At 36.5% G+C, this 17809-nt stretch overlaps 1 protein-coding gene across 1 annotated transcript in view; it reads left to right on the top strand.

The window, feature by feature from the left end:
* The window catches only part of DMD (dystrophin), a 2123648-nt gene that overhangs the window by 521512 nt on the left and 1584327 nt on the right, over window positions 1-17809 (top strand). The window contains exons 8-9 of the mRNA XM_057539128.1: window positions 521-702; window positions 1948-2079. Coding sequence (XP_057395111.1) covers window positions 521-702; window positions 1948-2079 — 314 coding nt within the window. The remainder of the gene's footprint in view (window positions 1-520; window positions 703-1947; window positions 2080-17809) is intronic.

Genomic DNA, 17809 nt, shown 5'->3' with positions numbered 1-17809 from the left:
ACACGGTTCATTTCAACACAGAGACATTATTTTGCTCTTTACATGCTTAATCACCAGCAAAAATTTGATTAGGAGGTGCAAGCTTTCTTTACTGGAAGCCAGGGCATTAAGCTCTTTGATGTAATTGTTTAATTACCAGTGCACCATTTTAATTGACATGCTATTATAACTTTCCATGGAAAGGAAGATGCAATCTTTTATTTTTGTTTCTTATCTAATGAAAACCACTCTCTTAGATGGGCTGGTTTGGCAATTTGACTTAGGAAGAAGTATTGTGGAATGAAGTTTTTATGTGAACAAGGAAAAGAAATTAACTTTAGTGCTCATCTCATTGGTCTGCCAAATTGGAAGGACATTTTAGGCCTGATTATCATGTTCTAATTAGTCTCTGGAGGACATTCATGGACAATCGAGTGCTCATTAATCTGTCTTCTTCCTGTAACATTGATTTGTTCATTCCCCTTTTAGACACTCAAATATAGAAACCGAAAATTGATGTGTGGTGTTAATGTGCTTACAGATGTTGCCACCACTTATCCAGATAAGAAGTCCATCTTAATGTACGTCACATCACTCTTCCAAGTTTTGCCTCAACAAGTGAGCATCGAAGCCATCCAGGAGGTGGAGATGTTGCCAAGGCCATCAAAAGTTACTAGAGAAGAACATTTTCAATTACATCATCAAATGCACTATTCTCAACAGGTAAAAGATCGAAAGAATAGCTAATATCAATGATATTTTCTGTTTTATATGGATTTTTAGATATCATACACACATATCTATATTGTCTGTGGATGGATACACATATATGTATATATATAGCATAGTATATATATATGTGTATATATTCACACACACACGTACAAAAATATATGTATATATAGCTTTGTGTGTGTGTGTGTGTGTGTGTGTGTCTGTGTGTCTTTGTGTGTGAGTATTGGGAGAGAGAGAGAGGGAGAGAGAGGGAGAGGACTCTGTAAACCTAAATCTCATCTGATATCATGGGCAATAATGTTGTTTTCAAGGCACATTGTTAAAATACTCTGCTATTGATATGCACCATGTTATAGGAATATGGGACACAGAATACATTGCATTTCCATTGTGTAAAGTGAAATAAAATAAAAGATAGACTCATATACACATTAAACTTTCCATCAACTAGAGCAAAAAGCGAAGAACTAGACCAAGAGCAGAGGCAAGTACTCTGTTTAATAATGTTTTCTTATTTTTAGTGGCAACTTGCTGATGTAGTAACAAATTTTGCATACTCAGGGTAATATTTTTGATAAGATAAAATTAGTTTAAAATAGTTTAAATAAAAATTAAATAGAGAATACATATGATAAAGACTTTTATGATATTATTGTACAGAATCCAGTGGGATTCTTCTGTTCTTCTTCCCAACGGTGTATATTTAGGGTGTTTTTTTTCTTAACTTTCTTTGATACAAACAATGATGAAAAAACCTTTAGCAAAATTTCTGCTGAAGGCGTGGAAAGCTCTCAGACCTAATTTTCTCACTCTACTGAGCTAATTCTATATTTAGCTTATGAAAGCTTCAGTCCTTTCCAAGGTATTGACGTGATGAATTCTGGTTTTGTTTACTTTGGGTTCAGAGAAAATTGCTTTGGGTTGCTTGTTTTTGCCAGTTTGAAGAGCAGCATCCCATATTAGTGCTGGAGGGGTGTCAGGATGGAATCTTTATGGTTAAATCCCATCCTCCTCTCTTCCCTGACTACCTGTTCTCCAACGTGACATTGAGCACCACAATTCTTGGAGTGTACCAGTTTCTAATATCACTTATATATATTTAGGATTAAATTTTTCATCTCACTGTTTCCATTTAACATTCGTTTTTTCTAGTGTGTTGGAAAGCAGTCCTTCCAGGGTTACTTATCATGTCTCCTCCTCCTCTCTGTCCCCCTCCCCCGAACCCTTCTGCAGATCACAGTCAGTCTAGCACAGGGCTATGAACGAACTCCTTCCTCTCCTAAGCCTCGGTTCAAGAGCTATGCCTACACACAGGCTGCTTATGTCACCACCTCTGACCCCACACGGAGCCCATTTCCTTCACAGGTCTGTCAACATTTACTCTCTGTTCTCTAAACCAAAGAACTTCTTCACCCAAGATAACCTAACATGGTTTTTGTTTGTTTGAATTTTGCAGTGCCTTTTTTTTCTCCACCATCAGGAGCCGTTTCATTGTTCTCAGTTGTATTAGATACTTCACATGATGCTGTTTTGTTATTGAGACCTCTCTAGGTTTAACGTATGTTGATTCTTCATGAATGGGGATTCTTATAATAGTGATTTGTACTTTCATTATATAATTACCTGCAAGATTAGTTTTTATAAAGGCTACCAACCAAAACACAAAGCTCATTAAAGAGAGGTCATTTAAAAGAATGGGAAAATGGATGAAATTTACTAGTCACGTTACTTGGGGAGATTTTTCTAGATATCTGATACCTAAAGGAAATATATACTCTCTATATTGCCCTTATTATATTTTCACTGTATAAGTATGTATTTATATTCTATTTAAGAAAAATATAACTGTAAGCTTCTTCATATGATAGATTTTAATTTTGCCAATTTAAACTTGATAGCAGGCTCTGTAGTATTTATACAAGAAAGCCACACTCAAACCAGGTCAGAGTCTATGCACCATTCAATATTTTCCACATAATGAATCTTCTCAGTAGCGTTTTCCATCATTATTGCAGTGTTGTAGAAAACCTAAAAATACAAGAAATTATAGCCTTGTATATGTTAGAGCATGGGAATGACATGTGCTAGAATTGCTGGATTTGCTAAAATTTCCTTTTAAAAGAAAATCTCATTTCTTTTGCTTAGAAGAGCAATTTGAAGAGTTCTTGCAGAAGTGACTTTTCTCAATGCTACACAATGAATGGGAATTTAGAAATTATCGTCTTGATCCCATTGGAGAAAAGTATACATTTTTGGAGACTCCTCGATTTTTTTTTAAGATAGTGGTTGTATTTAATTAGTGATTTATTTGGCACAGTTAATTGATGCGTGAAAAATTTTAACACTGAAAGCTTCCCCCAGGGGAACATATTTCAGGGCATAGTTATGCCCTTTATCCTTGGCTAGTTTTCTTGCAAAGTTGAACAAAGGAGATGAGTGAGAATGATTATGTGACTCAGCCTCATCTTCAATTAAATTCCCATCCACATTTTCACAAAGTTGTATAGTCTTGAACAAAAAACCTAATCAGTTTCTTCATTATCAGTAAATAAAAAGAATTCTGCCACACATTACTGAGTGTTAACTATATGCTATGTGTATACATTATATGAACTAATAAAATCCTTATAATGACTCTTAGAGGTGGGAGGTACTATTTTTATCTCCATTTTAAGTTTAAGTGTACCCACCCTTTCCTTTCTCCTCCTCCCTCTCCCTCCCCCTCCCACCCTCCTGACTCTCCCCGATTCTTTAGGCTTTTTTTTTTTTAAATCACCATCCTCCAATTGAAACTTCCAAGACTTAATAGGTGTTGTACCTCCTAAAATAAAGAAGTCTCAGCCAAGACAAAGAGAGGAGTATTTTCCCCTCTTATTTTCACTTTATTGAGCTGCCTTTTCCAGAAGGTTTTCTCCAGTGCCTATTCTGGCAGCACATTTTTACCTCATTACCATCTCATTAAGGCATTGTTCAGGTATGACTCCTTAATGAAGTAATTATAAATGGACTTAATTTTTCTAGACTGTATTTGTTCACTCTCCCTTTGTCTAAATATTACAAAATATGTAATATATCATAAAATATTGAGCAGTTCACATATCTGTTTTAACTTAACATAAGCCATTGAAATAAACCTGTTGTTATCCTTTAGAAAAGAAGAAACATGAATCACAATTGGTGAGGAATGATATATCCTGCCTGTTTCTAAAGGAAGCACATCAGAAGATGGTGTTACACATAGTTAGGTTTGATAAATTTGTGTCTTAACTATTTACTGAGAAAATTTTTTCTAAAGAGTTTCTCAGAGGGGCTGAGCCTGTACTGTCCCCTACAGGTTATATCTGATCCACTTCTAATGATCGGCCAGATTGGGTTCCATTAGAGGGTTTCATTCAAGTGTTTACTTGGTGGTCTATTAGTAAGGGTGCAGTTTTCCATAACAGAAGAGAGAGCCATGTGAGTGACTGTTCCCTATGGGAAACATAAAATGCCTAAATTATTGTAAAAGTTCCCAGTATCTTAGAAACATTAAGTATCCCCATCTGTCCCAACTTAGAAAATCTGATTTATAGTCATTGCAGTTTGTGAACGTGTTGAGGTGAAGTAATCTGACCTATCTCAGGATCTCTGCCTATAAATCAGTTTTTCTCATAATTTACCAAGAAGCAATACTCTCTGGTGTGAACCCTAACTTTTCCTTCATTGTATCACTTAACTACCACCCATTCTTCAATGGAGGGCATCCTTTTTATAGTTACACTGAATTCCTATTTTTATGACTTGGACCATGCCTCTCATTCTACTCCTAATGTAATATCAAACATCCCCAATATCTTTTTCACTTTCCATTTCTCTCTTTCTCCTGGCACCTCATCCTAGCCAAAACTCCTGTAGGCACACCTCCTCTGTCCAAACACACCACTCCGTTTTATCTTGTTAATGTACTATTATGTGACATTTTCTTTCACTGACCATTTTTTGTAGTCTGTGCTTTATACGTTTGTTTATTTATTCAGCAAATAATTATACTTGGTCACCAAATCCAATGTCTTTTATCACCGCTCAGGCTTTGTACCGTCACTGAAGTACTTTTCCTATAGCCTCTAGACTTACCAGCTCCTTCTCCACCTCTAACTGTCCTGTGTCTCTTTCATTATCTGGCTCTTCCTCCTCTTCCAACTCTCTTAGCATGAGTCTCATGTGAGATCCTTTGACCTTCTTTTTTGTATATGCTCTCTGTTGTCAATATGATTTAATCTCTTGACTTGAAGCTGTATGCCCATGATCATTGTATTTATGTTTTCACCACTTCCAATCTCTCTTGAGTTACAGCCTCATTTTCAACTCTTTGGTATGTATCTATACCTTGACGTCCACTGATTTCTCAAACCTCCTATGTCCTGAAGTGAACCTTGTTTCATTGCTCACAAACCTGTTTGTAGTCCTTTTTGTTATGTAAATGGGGACGTTATTCAACAGTTTTTGAGACTTAAATATGTGACATACTCTTTTGCCTCTGTAGTGATCTGCTATTCAATAATGAGATAAGCATTGTCAATTCTTTCTTCACAGCATTTCTCCATTAAGTTATGTTCCCTCAGTATTCATAAATGCCCTCTGATTCAGGCTCTCACTACATGTCTTCTAGATTACAGAAATAGCTTTGCAATCAATATCATTCTTTTTAGCTTAGTCCTCTCTAAATCATGTTAGATTTTCTTATTAACAGCTTTAATAACATAATTCACAAAACTTTCTTCACTTCCTTTTGCCTTTATAATAACTCCACTCTCCCAAATTTCATCAGTAAGCTCCATGATCTATTAACAATTTATATTTTCATGCTTATTTCACACTAATCTATTTTATGTTTTCTTTACTCCAACCAAATTAAGTCACTTTCTCTCCTGCACAAGTGCCAAGCAATTTCTTTTCTTAGCTTTTATGGTTCTCTCAGCCTAGAATGACTTATATCTCCTTTTCAAATTGGCCAATTTAATCCAAATTTCAAGGCCTAACCAATAAGTGACAGAGCCTGAATTTAAGTTCAGATTTATCTGACTCCAAGCCCATGTTAATTATACTAACTACCACTGAATTTTCTCTACTATGATTTTCACACATGGAGTAATATTAATTTATGTAATCATTTTACACTTATTTATTAATCACCTACTATGTGCCAGGTATTATTATAGGATCAAAAGACACATTAGTAAACAAATACACAAAATAATTCCTGCCTTAATGGAGGACATGTGCTCATGGGAGAGTCATAGTATGAACAACTCTAAATAAGTAAAATAACATTTCAAATAATATGAAAATAACATGCATTAAGTAAAGTAAAATTTAGTAGTAAGTACAATAGTAAATGCTAAAAAGAAAAAATAAATAAAAGAGGAAGGTGGAATATGCAGTACATGGTGGAGAAAAGTTAAAATATCAGTTTGGGGGCTTCCCTAGTGGCACAGTGGTTGAGAATCTGCCTGCCAATGCCAGGGACATGGGTTCGAGCCCTGGTCTGGGAAGATCCCACATGCCGCGGAGCGACTAGGCCCGTGAGCCACAACTACTGAGCCTGCGCGTCTGGAGCCTGTGCCCCGCAACAAGAGAGGCCGCGATAGTGAGAGGCCCGCGCACCGCGATGAAGAGTGGCCCCCGCTCGCCGCAACTGGAGAGAGCCCTCGCACAGAAACGAAGACCCAACATAGCCAAAAATAAATAAATAAATTAATTAAAAAAAAAATATCAGTTTGGGTGGTCAGAGAAGGATTCATTAAGAAAGTAAATATTGAGTAAAGACTGGAAAGAGGTATGGGTACCTTTGGGAAGATAAACCCATGAGGAAGAAACACAGATAGTACAAAAACCCTGAGTTGTGAGGATATTTATTTGGACTATTCAAGGAAAGGTACAGGTTAGGGGCAGAGTGCTAGGAGATGGTGTCTGAACTGTAGTAGTGGACCAGATCACATAGGGTTTTGTAAGTAATGGTGAAGACTTAGGTTTTTATTACCAATGAGGTAGAAAGCTATTGGAGGAATGACATAAACTCACATTATTTCAACATGGCTGCTTTGTGGAGAACAGACCAAAGGAATAAGGATGGAAACAAGGAGACTAGTTAGAATGTTATTGCAGTAATCCAGGCAGGATAGGACAGAGGCTTGGATTTGGATTATTTTTCTTTTTTCCCCCCCATTTTTTTTATTGTGGTCAAATACACATAATGTAAAAGTCAACGTTTTAACCATATGTAAGTGTACAGTTCAGTGGTATTCAGTACATTCATAAAATTGTCTAGCCATTACCACCATCTATCTCCAGAATTCTTTTCATCTTGCAAAATGGAAACTCTGTATCCATTAAAAAAATAACTCCCCATGACTCCCTCCTTCCAGCTCCTATTGAACCACCATTCTACTCTGTTTCTATGAGTTTGGCTTTTTTTTTTTTTAAAGATTCAACATATAATGAGATAATGAGATCATGCAATATTTGTCTTTCTGTATCTAGCTTATTTCACTTAGCATGATGTCCTCCAGGTTCATCCATGTTGTCTCAAATGCCAGAATTTCCTTCCTTTTTAAGGCTGAATAGTATTTTATTGTATATATATGTGTTTGTGTGTATACATACACACACACACACACCACATTTTCTTTATTCATTCATCCATTGGCCAACATTTAGGTTTGTTTTCATATTTTGGCTATTGTGAATAATGCTGCAATGAACATGGGAGTGCAGATGTGTCTTTGGGATACTGTTTTCAATTTCCTTTGGATGTGTACTGAGAAGTGGAATTGCTGGATCATATGGTAGTTCTATTTTTTAATTTTTGAGAAATGTCCATATTGTTTTTCATAATGGTTCTATCAGTGAGAATGATGCATAGTAATTGAATTCTGGATATGTTTTGGATAACCTACAGGGTTTGCCAATTCTATGTGGAACACGTGTTAGCTGTATTTTTTGAGAATATTTAACTGTCATAAGAAAACAAAGATGATAGATGATACTTCCAAGAGGCATTAAACTTGGAGTGTAAATAAACTATTCAATAATAGCTTATGAAATATAAGTGAAACCTATGTGTTAAATTTAGCTGGTGAGGAGCAAATAACTTGTGAGACATAGGCAGAGGTCAAAATGTGTGTCAGCTTTAGATAGTAACTTGACCTATTACACATGTTAAAAATAGATGGAATAAATAGTGAAATATACAAGAATATTGTTTATGGATGGAAAGAGATGAAAAGACCAAATAATAAGGTATGATGATATCACCTCTGGGCTGGCAGCTTCATCATTCCTAAATTGGCCACCGATTAATTATACTCAGTATGTCTTATGGCCTCCCAAGTGCTCTACGTAAAAAATGCAAATAAATCCTATAACTGTTTAGCAGACTAACTGATGAGCTACAGCTATAGGTCAGCTATACTTGCCCCTGCATCTTTCCAGTAGAGCAAGTGTATGTGGTCATCTTAGGTACACTCTTTTTTTTTTTTTTTAAAGTTATACAATTTTTATTTATTTATTTTTGGCTGTGTTGGGTCTTCGTTTCTGTGTGAGGGCTTTCTCTAGTTGCGGCAAGTGGGGGGCCACTCTTCATCGTGGTGCGCGGGCCTCTCACTATTGCGGCCTCTCTTGTTGCGGAGCACAGGCTCCCGACACGCAGGCTCAGTAATTGTGGCTCACAGGCCCAGTTGCTCCGCGGCATGTGGGATCTTCCCAGACCAGGGCTCGAACCCGTGTCCCCTGCATTGGCAGGCAGATTCTCAACCACTGCGCCACCAGGGAAGCCCCATCTTAGGTACATTCTGTCCTAAGAATGTGCCTTGCTCAAATCTCACCTCTGGTTCTGTCCACCACACCATCAACAGGGAAGGCTGATACAGCAAAACGTATGGATATTGTATAACCCAAGATTTAAATAGCGTGGTGGTTCTTCTGTTTGACCTTATCCTAATTGCATTACACCTTCCATCTGTTTCATCTTGCGTCTCTCCATATGCTTTAAAATGATTTAATAAATGTTGGGATTTGAACATATTAATTTCATTGGTGAGCCTTTGTGTTTCATGCTCTCTGGGATGGCATACCTAGTAGCAGAATTGGAGGCCACCATTTCATCAAGAGCATGCTCCATATGATATAGTGTGTGTGAGTTATGAAAGAATTCGAGAAACCAAGGATTACTGCAAGGTTTTTGTTTAAACAATAGGAAGAATGGAGTTTCCGCCAACCAAAATAGAATAGACTATAGGAGGAGCAGGTTTGGGAGTAAGGTTAGAAGCTCAGTTTTGAACATGTTAATCTCTTAAACTTTTTTTTTTAAAGTTGAAGTATAACTGACATATTAATTTCAGGTGTACAACATAATGATTCTATATTTGTATATGTTGTAAAATGATCACCATAGTAAGTCTAGTTAACCTCTATCACCATACATAGTTACAGAATTTTTTTTCCTTGGGATGAGAACTTTTAAAATTTACCTTCTTAACAACTTTCAAATATGCAATACGGTATCATTAACCATAGTTGCCATGCTGTAAATTACGTCCCCATGACTTATTTATTTTTTAACTGGAAGTTGGTACCTTTTGACCCCCTTCACCCATTTTGCCCACCCCATACCCCCTGCCTCTGGCAACCACCAATTTGTTTTCTGTATCTATGATTCCACTTATCAGTGAGATCATATGGTATTTCTCTTGTTGACTTATTTCATTTAGCAGAATGCCCACAAGGTCCCTCCTTGTTGTTGCAAATAACAAGATTTCATTCTTTTTTATGGCTGAATAATATTCCATTGTGTGTGTATGTATGTATGTATGTGAGTGTGTCTGTGTGTCACATTTTTCTCTATGCATTCATCCATCGATGTACACTTAGATTGTTTCCATTTCTTGGCTATTGTGAATAATGCTGCAGTGCACATGGTGATGCAAACCTCTTTTTTGAGGTAATATTTTGTTTTCTTTGGCTAAATACCTGGAAGAGGAATTGCTGCATTATATGGTAGTTCTATTTTTAATTTTTTGAGGAACCTCCATACTGTTTTCCATAGTGACTGCACCAAGTTCAATTCACAATAACAGTGCACGAGGGTTCTCTTTTTTCCATAGCCTCACCAACACTTGTTATTTTTTGTCTTTTTGATAATAGCCATTCTAACAGGTGTGAGGTGATATCTCATTGTGCTTTGATTTGCATTTCCTGATGAATAGTGATGTTGAGCATCTTTTCATGTGCCTGTTGCCTATGACTTCTTTGAAAAACTGTCTGTTCAGATCCTATGCCCATTTTTTAAATGGATTGTTTGGTTTTTTTGCTATTGAGTTATATGAGTTGTTTATATATTTTGGATATTAATCCCTTATCAGATATATGACTTGCAAATAGCTTTGGCTATTCTGGGTCTTTTGTGGTTCTATACAAATTTGAGGATTGTTTGTTCTATTTCTGTGAAAATGAGATTGGAATTTTGATAGGGATTGGGTTTATTTCTGGGCTCACTATTCTCTTTCATTGATCTATGTGTCTGTTTTTTATGCCAATACCATGCTGTTTTGATTACTATAGTTTTGTAATATAAATTGAAATCAGGGAGCTTGATGTCTCCAGTTTTGTTCTTTCTCAAGATTGCTTTGGCTATTTGGTGTCTTTTGTGGATTGATTGTTCTATTTTCATGAAAAATGCGGTTGGAATTTTGATAGGGATTGCATTGAATCTCTTGATTGCTTTAGGTATATGGACATTTTAACAGAAATAAACCCATATATATATGGTCAGTTAATTTACAACAAAGGAGCTGAGAATATACAAGGAGGAAAGGACAGTCTCTTCATTACGTGATGCTGGGAAAACTAGACAGGCATGTGCAAAAGAATGAAACTAGACTACTATCTTACACTACACACAAAAATCAACTCAAAGTGGATAAAAGACTTGAATGTAACACGTGGAACCATAAAACTGCCAGAATAAAACATAGTCTGTAAGCTCCTTGACATCGGTCTTGCCAATGATGTTTTGGATCTGACACCACAGCCAAAGGCAACAAAAGCAAAAATAAAGAAGTGAGACTACATCAAACTAAAAAGCTTCTGTACGGCAAAGGAAACCATCAATAAAATGAAAAGGCAGCCTACAGAATGGGAGAAAATATTTAGCTCTGGGCTTGTCATATACGGTCTTTATTATGTTGAGGTACATTCCTTCTGTACCCACTTTGTGGTGAGTTTTTATCATGAGTGGATATTGAATTTTGTCAAATTCTTTTTCTGCATCTACTGAGATGATCATATGAGTTTTAAACTTTATTTTGTTAATGCAGTGTATCACATTGAACATATTAATCTTGAGATGCTTATGAGACTTGAATATACATAAAGCTGGGGTTCTAAGATCAGAGTTGAGGATAAGTAATTTAGAAGTCATCAACAGCATAGATATAGTATTTAAATTCATTGACCTGGCTGAGATCACCTAAGAAAAAAAGTCACCTGGATGAGATCACCTAAGGCTTAGAGATGAGAAGGAATCAGCAAATGGGATAAAAAGGATTGCTAGAAAGAGGAGATGAAAAGGGGGAGTGTGTGGTATTGTAGAAGCCAGGAGGAGAAAGTGTTTCAGGGAGAGAAGAGTGTTTAACAGCATTAAGTATTGCTGATTAGTTCAAGTAACATTAGTGTTGAAAATTAACCAGTGAGATGTCAGTGGGATAAGCCACCTGGGAAATCTTGACATATAGCAGTTATCACAGTGGATTTACTAATAGCACCTCTGTTCGCTGTCTAAACACCTCTATTCACTCTCTGTCCCATTTTGGCCAATAAGTTATATGCTCACTCTAGCTGATATTTGCTTTGATAAGAGCAATTTCGGTGGAGTGTGTTTTTTTGGAGGTGTTGCTGATTGGGGTGGGTTCAAGAGAGAATGAAAGTGAGGGGCTAACTGCATTGTGACACGTAATAAACCTACACTGAATCGTTTATGTTCATGTGGACAAAAGCCTATATCTCTTGGATGAAGCCACTCTTCTGATTATGAATCGATATATTAGTTTTCTTGTGGCTGTAACAAATAATCACAAATTTATTGGCTTAAAACAACACAACTGTATTATCATTTATTATGGTTTAGAAGTTCATCATGGTTCTCACTGGGCTATAAAAAGGTGTCAGCAGGACTGCTTTCCTTCTGGAGGCTCTAAGGGAGATTACATTTCCTTGTCTTTTCCAGCTTTTAAAGGCTGTCCACATTCCCTGGCTCATGACCCCTGACATCTTCAAAGATAACAAGGGCAAGTTGAGTCTTTCTTATCACATCCCTTTGACCTACTCTTCTGCCTCTCTCTTCCACTTTTAAGGATTCCTGAATACATAGGGCCTACCTGGGTAACATAGGAAACTGTCTATCTTAAGGCTAGCTGATCAGCAAACTTAATTTCATCTGCAACCTTAATTCTTCATTGCCATATAATGTAACATATTCATATGTTCCAGGGATTAGGACACGGACATCTTTGAGGGGGTGTTTTTCTGGCTGCTACTGTCTAATACCTTGGGATGCAGATATTAGGAGGGCGTCCATTACCTGTCAGCTAACAATAAGACTGGTATCACATGGCTTTTCCAAGGTGCCCTGAACTATCAGGTTGTTCCCTTCCTCTTGTGTTAACTGCACATGAGCCTCATCCTTCTTCTAGAGAAATTGTGAAACTACCCTTATGCTGGAAACAACGTGGAAGAAAAATAAAGAAACAAATAAGGATATACCTATATTTCTGCCTATAAAGGCAGATCTTTGTGTTCCTTGCACAGCTTAGGGCACAGATGCCCACATTCATTCAATAAACATTTTGAGCCCCAAATAATGTCTTCTGCTCTCTAAGAAGCTCACAAAGTAAAGGAATCAGGCTTTGGAAAGTTATCCATACGTTGCCTATACTCTTATAATTTTATAAGAATAAAAGGGAATCACGTCCCTCTCAACCTTGCCAGAGCAAAAAAGAAGCACCTCTCTTCTTTATCTAACATTTGCAGTTTTAAAAAGCCTTTTGAATACATATCTCATTTGACCAGTGCAATAAACCTGTGGAATGATCTTATTAGGCTCATTTTAACGTAGGAGGAATTTTAGTGGAGTGAAGGTTTTGTGTAAGCAGCAAGTAACTGGCAGAACTGGGACTCGAAGCAGGCGTCATGACTTCCAGTAGAGTTTTGATGCTTCGCTATTTGAAACTCCCAGCCAGATCAGCCAGAGGCTCTCTTCCTTTTTCATCACCATTATCCTTAGTCTTCTAATACTTATAAATGCTGGAAAGCATTTGGGAAGAAAAATCTTTCTCTTCTTCCTCTTTGCCTGATGAACAATAACTGTCTACCTCCTGGGAGTCTGCCTGTCACCAGTAGGACAGGTAAATAATTATTTGTGCATTTGTGAGATAAGCAATTGAACATTTAAAATACAGATACTAAGCATAAAGTATGTAGAAACACTACAGAGAAACAGCCTCCATATTATAAAAATCTGTAAAACATTGCGAAAGTAGTAATTACACACTAACCGTAAAATTGGCTCTTCTAATAATAAAGGGGAAAAATAGAAAAAACATACTTATGGGTCTTTTCAAAATAATTAAAATTGAAGTTAAGAAAAACAGAGTTATCTTTATATATTTTAGATGACAAATATTTATAAAGTATATGGTTAGATGGAGATACAGTGGATAACACTGTAGAGCTAAAAATGACATTTAGATGCTCACAAACTAGAACAAAAGGAAGTGCCCATCATACAAAGTGTGCTCATGCCCTCAATGTTTATGTCTGTTCAGACACAATTCATGCTTCTCAGCGTTTCGGCCCTACCCCTGAAATGGTCCAGTTCTACAATTTTCATCTGCCTACTGGCTAGTAGTTTCCATGTACAGATGTCTTACCATAACCTCAAGTTCAACATATTTAAAGCTGACCTCATCTTGGCCCATGGGGCCAAGTGTCTCTTCTGACATTTATTCTCACCCAGGCTTGAACCCATCTAGCCATGTGTGACTCCTCCCTGAACTCCCTCGTGCCTGATTGGTTCTTAATTCCTACCCATTGCTACTGTGGATTATTTCTAGCACCTTTTCCTTTCTGTCTGTTAGTGTGGTTTTCAACTTTATCTAACCTGGCAAACCTTGTCAATCTTATCTATGACCCTCTTCCTTTATACAATCCCCCTTACATCCGGATCTTGCCTTAGAGCATGTCTTTAAATTATGCTGTTCAATTATTTTACTTCCTCCTCCTTCTTCTTGCCTCTTGCTCTTTCTCTCTTTCATGCATACATACCAACCTGCACACCCTCTCACATCTGCACAAGGATCCTCTACCTCACACTAAATGGCATGTTTCAGGAGTTGAATGATAAATTGAAGGAAGTAGTCTCAGCAAAAGTTCTATATATCAATTTTATTTAACTTTTTTTTTTGCTGCAGGATATGCCTGAATATGATTGAAAAATAAAAAGGATAAAAGTCAATTAAAATTAAGTATTCTCATCCTTGCCACCCCTTATGTGTGTGTGTGTGTGTGTGTGTGAGTGTGAGTGAAATTTCAAGTATTTGCAGTTTTTCTCACTGTGAGAGAGACTGAGCATCTTTACATGTGTTTAAGAACAAGTAGGATTTCTTTTTCTGGGAAATTGTCATGTTTCCCAATTTTTATCAATTAGAATAATATCTGTTCTTATCAGTTTGCAGGACTTATTTATATATTAAATGCATTAGCCATTTTTTGTGACATGGAATACAAATAATTTTCAGTTTGCTACTTGTCTTTTGAATTTGTGGTGTTTTTCTCCATTCAGAATGTTATTTTATGTTGTTTGAAATTCTTTAATCTTTGATGACTTTTTGTTGGCAGGGGAGGTCATGTTTATAAATGACTGCTATTGAAAGGGTGCTTAAAAAAGATTCTCCCATGGTTTCTTCTAGTTCTCTTTTTAAAACTTTGATCCTGCTGAAACTGGTGCAAATTGGAAAGTTGAGAACAATTTTAATTTTCTCCCCAGAAGCTACTCAGTTGTTGAAACCATATATAGATTAATACATGTATATCATAATCTAAATGTATACCTCTTTTAAGAATGAGGAAGCATTTCCAGGAAGCTCCCTAGCATATTTCTCTTGTATTTTATTGGACAGGATTACCTCACATCCTCATGCCTAAACCAATAAGGGGAAACAGAACATACTACCATGACTGGCTTAAACCAGTCAAAAGTCAGCCATCCTTGAATCATATAGCCAAATGGAACAGGGTGATTCCTGAATCAAAGCAGGTTCTATTAGGACATAGAGAAGAAAAGGGATGTTGTGTAGGCAGTCAAAAGTTTATGTTAAAGTATCCCAGGGCTTGATGGAATTTTTGTCCAAGTCCAGAAATTGCACTATTACCTGGAAGCTAGTTGAGATAAAGATATGCACTTGATACTCTAAAAGCAGGGAAACAGTCATTTATGAAACCTCAAAATGAAACCACTTTTACCCACAGAAGCATCACTTCTTGAGCAGGAAAGCACTAGTTGAGCAAAGAGGAGGGAGCCCAAAGTTTGACATCAGAGAGGCTTAGGTTTACGTTCCAGCTCTGCCACTTTCTAGCTATGTGGCCTTGACAGAGTTTCTTGCCCTTTCCGGACCTCAGTTTCCTCATGTGTGTTATGATAGTTATATCTAACTCATAGAGCTGTTAGGAAGATTAAGTAAATTGAATTATACGAGGAACCTTCCATGGCATAAGCACAGTGTAGGTTCTCAAAAACTGGCGCCAATATCATGATTACTACTTTAAATACATCAGGTGTTAAATTTTGTGGTTTGATCTGAGGACATTATCATATTTTTATCAGTTCTTCTATGGGAAAATAGAATTTGGGTTCCAAAGTGATTTATAAATAAACTTTTGAATCAGAACCGGTGTAGAGTTTGGCAATTTCCTGAGTTAATATACCAGATACAAAATTGTAAGGTAAAGGATGTACTTTTTAGTTCTGAGGTTGCTGAGAAATAGTCTTGGAACCATGCAAAGTGGAATATAGCGGTGCTTCCTTCTAAAGCAGAAAAAAAACACTTGTAGGTGATTTTAGGCCCAGTGTTCCTGTTGGGAGGAGGTAGGGACAGGGGTTTCTTTACTCTGTCTCTGCCATTGGCCCCTCCCAACACAACTTGTCCCTCAGACTGAACGCAGATTGTGTAGAAGAATTGGCAAACAGAGGGTGCAAAGCCAGCCAGTGGGGAGCTCTACTTAGATTAAAAGCACCATTGATCTGCTCCATGGAAGCTTTTATACTTTCTGATGTGACTGAACAAGTGACCTAGAAAGAGTATTGTCAGGTTTGAGCTCAGCTCTAAAGATCGGTGCACTGAAAATTTCCAAGCAGAATTTTGAAACGGACGGAACATCAGAAAGAATAGAGGTAATAATATTACTTTGAACAAATACACTCTTACCCTTCCATTTTTTAATCCATAAAATAGAAAAAGGGAAAAAGAAACCCACCTGGCTAGGTTACACCAGCTGAAGTATTCTCAAATTTTTCAATGTCAGGTACACAAAATTCTTATGTTTACAGTCAGAGTTTTGAGTCAGACATCCTAAAGTTCGAGGTGTAGATTTTATTCGTTTACTTAATGAGTATGTATTGAGCACAGACTATATACTAGAACTCTTCTAGTTACTGAAAGTCTTTCCATGAACAACATGGAAATGTTTTCATGAAGATTAATTTATAGATGGGTAAGGAGACCAAAATGTTAAAAAAGAATAAAATTAAAATGACTATAAGTCATTTTAGTCACTGTGAAATAAAGAAACAAGAGCTGGAATTTTTAAAAATAATGGAACTGTTAAGGTTAAAGGACTGTTCTATAGCTGAAAGTATCAGTTGAACCTTCTCTTGAGCTGAAAACTGGAAGGCGAGAGGAAGCTAATCTCCTTCAAACTCCAGCTCTACTATTTTAATAACTCTCTGTGGGACTTGATATACCATTTTATCTCCATGACTCTGTTTTCTCATCTCTAAAATGGAGATGATTTCTGCTTTACATGGTGGCTAAAATAATTAGCACATAGCATATATGAAAAAAGCCTTCACTCACTCTTTTACACAATAGGCTCTAAATAAGTGTTTAAGGATGAAGAAATGTTTCTAATAATGCAGGTCAACTTTCCTGCATTTGGTATTATATTTATAATTTATGATTTAAACTTAAAATTTAAAAAAATTAAAAATTAAAAAAATTCCATTTTTACCTTTGGCAAAGATAGTTGGAGTTTCTGGGAATGATGATCGATAGTTTAACCACCCGTGCTGGAACCTGACTTTTCCCATCTCTCTTTTGATACCAGAGGTAGCTCCAGATGTAGCTGTGGATGATTAAAAAAAAAAAAAAAAAAAAGTAAATTTCCGTAAAACAAGGGTATATGAAAGTTCCCATTGACTTCATGTTCATTACATTTTGTGGGCCTAGTGGCTTTCTAAAGTTTGAAAGAATTATTGGGTGGAACCAAGCTAAGCTGTTTACGTAACAATCTTTTAAAAGGGCAGGTGAGCTTATCTGTAATCGTTAATATATTTTTCAGAACTCTTCATGAAGAATGGACATAGTATGTCTTGTTTAGCTTATTTTTGGCCTCTTAAAGAATATTAATGCCAAACATTTGTTTTAATACCTTTTTTGCAAATAAAATAAATCTTTGAGGAAGCATGATGTCATAAGAAGGTGTGTTAAAATTCTGATTCATCTTCTTACTTGCTGTGTGATACACATGTTTCTCTCTTGGCTCACCTGTGTAATATAGTCATACATATCTTGTTCTGCAGTTTTCATTGCCACATAGCAAATCACCTCAAAATTTAAGGGCTTACAAAAAAATAACAGTCATTTTTGTCATTATCTGTCATTCTTCTGGGGGTTAACTGGGCTTGAGATTTCTCATGCAGTTGCAATAAGACAGTAGCAGAGGCTGGAGTCATCTCAAAGTCTCCTTCACTAACATCTCTGGTGGTTCTGTTGGAACTTCATCCAAG

This window comes from Balaenoptera acutorostrata, chromosome X (assembly GCF_949987535.1).
Source record: "Balaenoptera acutorostrata chromosome X, mBalAcu1.1, whole genome shotgun sequence".
Lineage (NCBI taxonomy): Eukaryota > Metazoa > Chordata > Mammalia > Artiodactyla > Balaenopteridae > Balaenoptera > Balaenoptera acutorostrata.
This window is presented reverse-complemented; position numbering and strand designations above follow the sequence as displayed.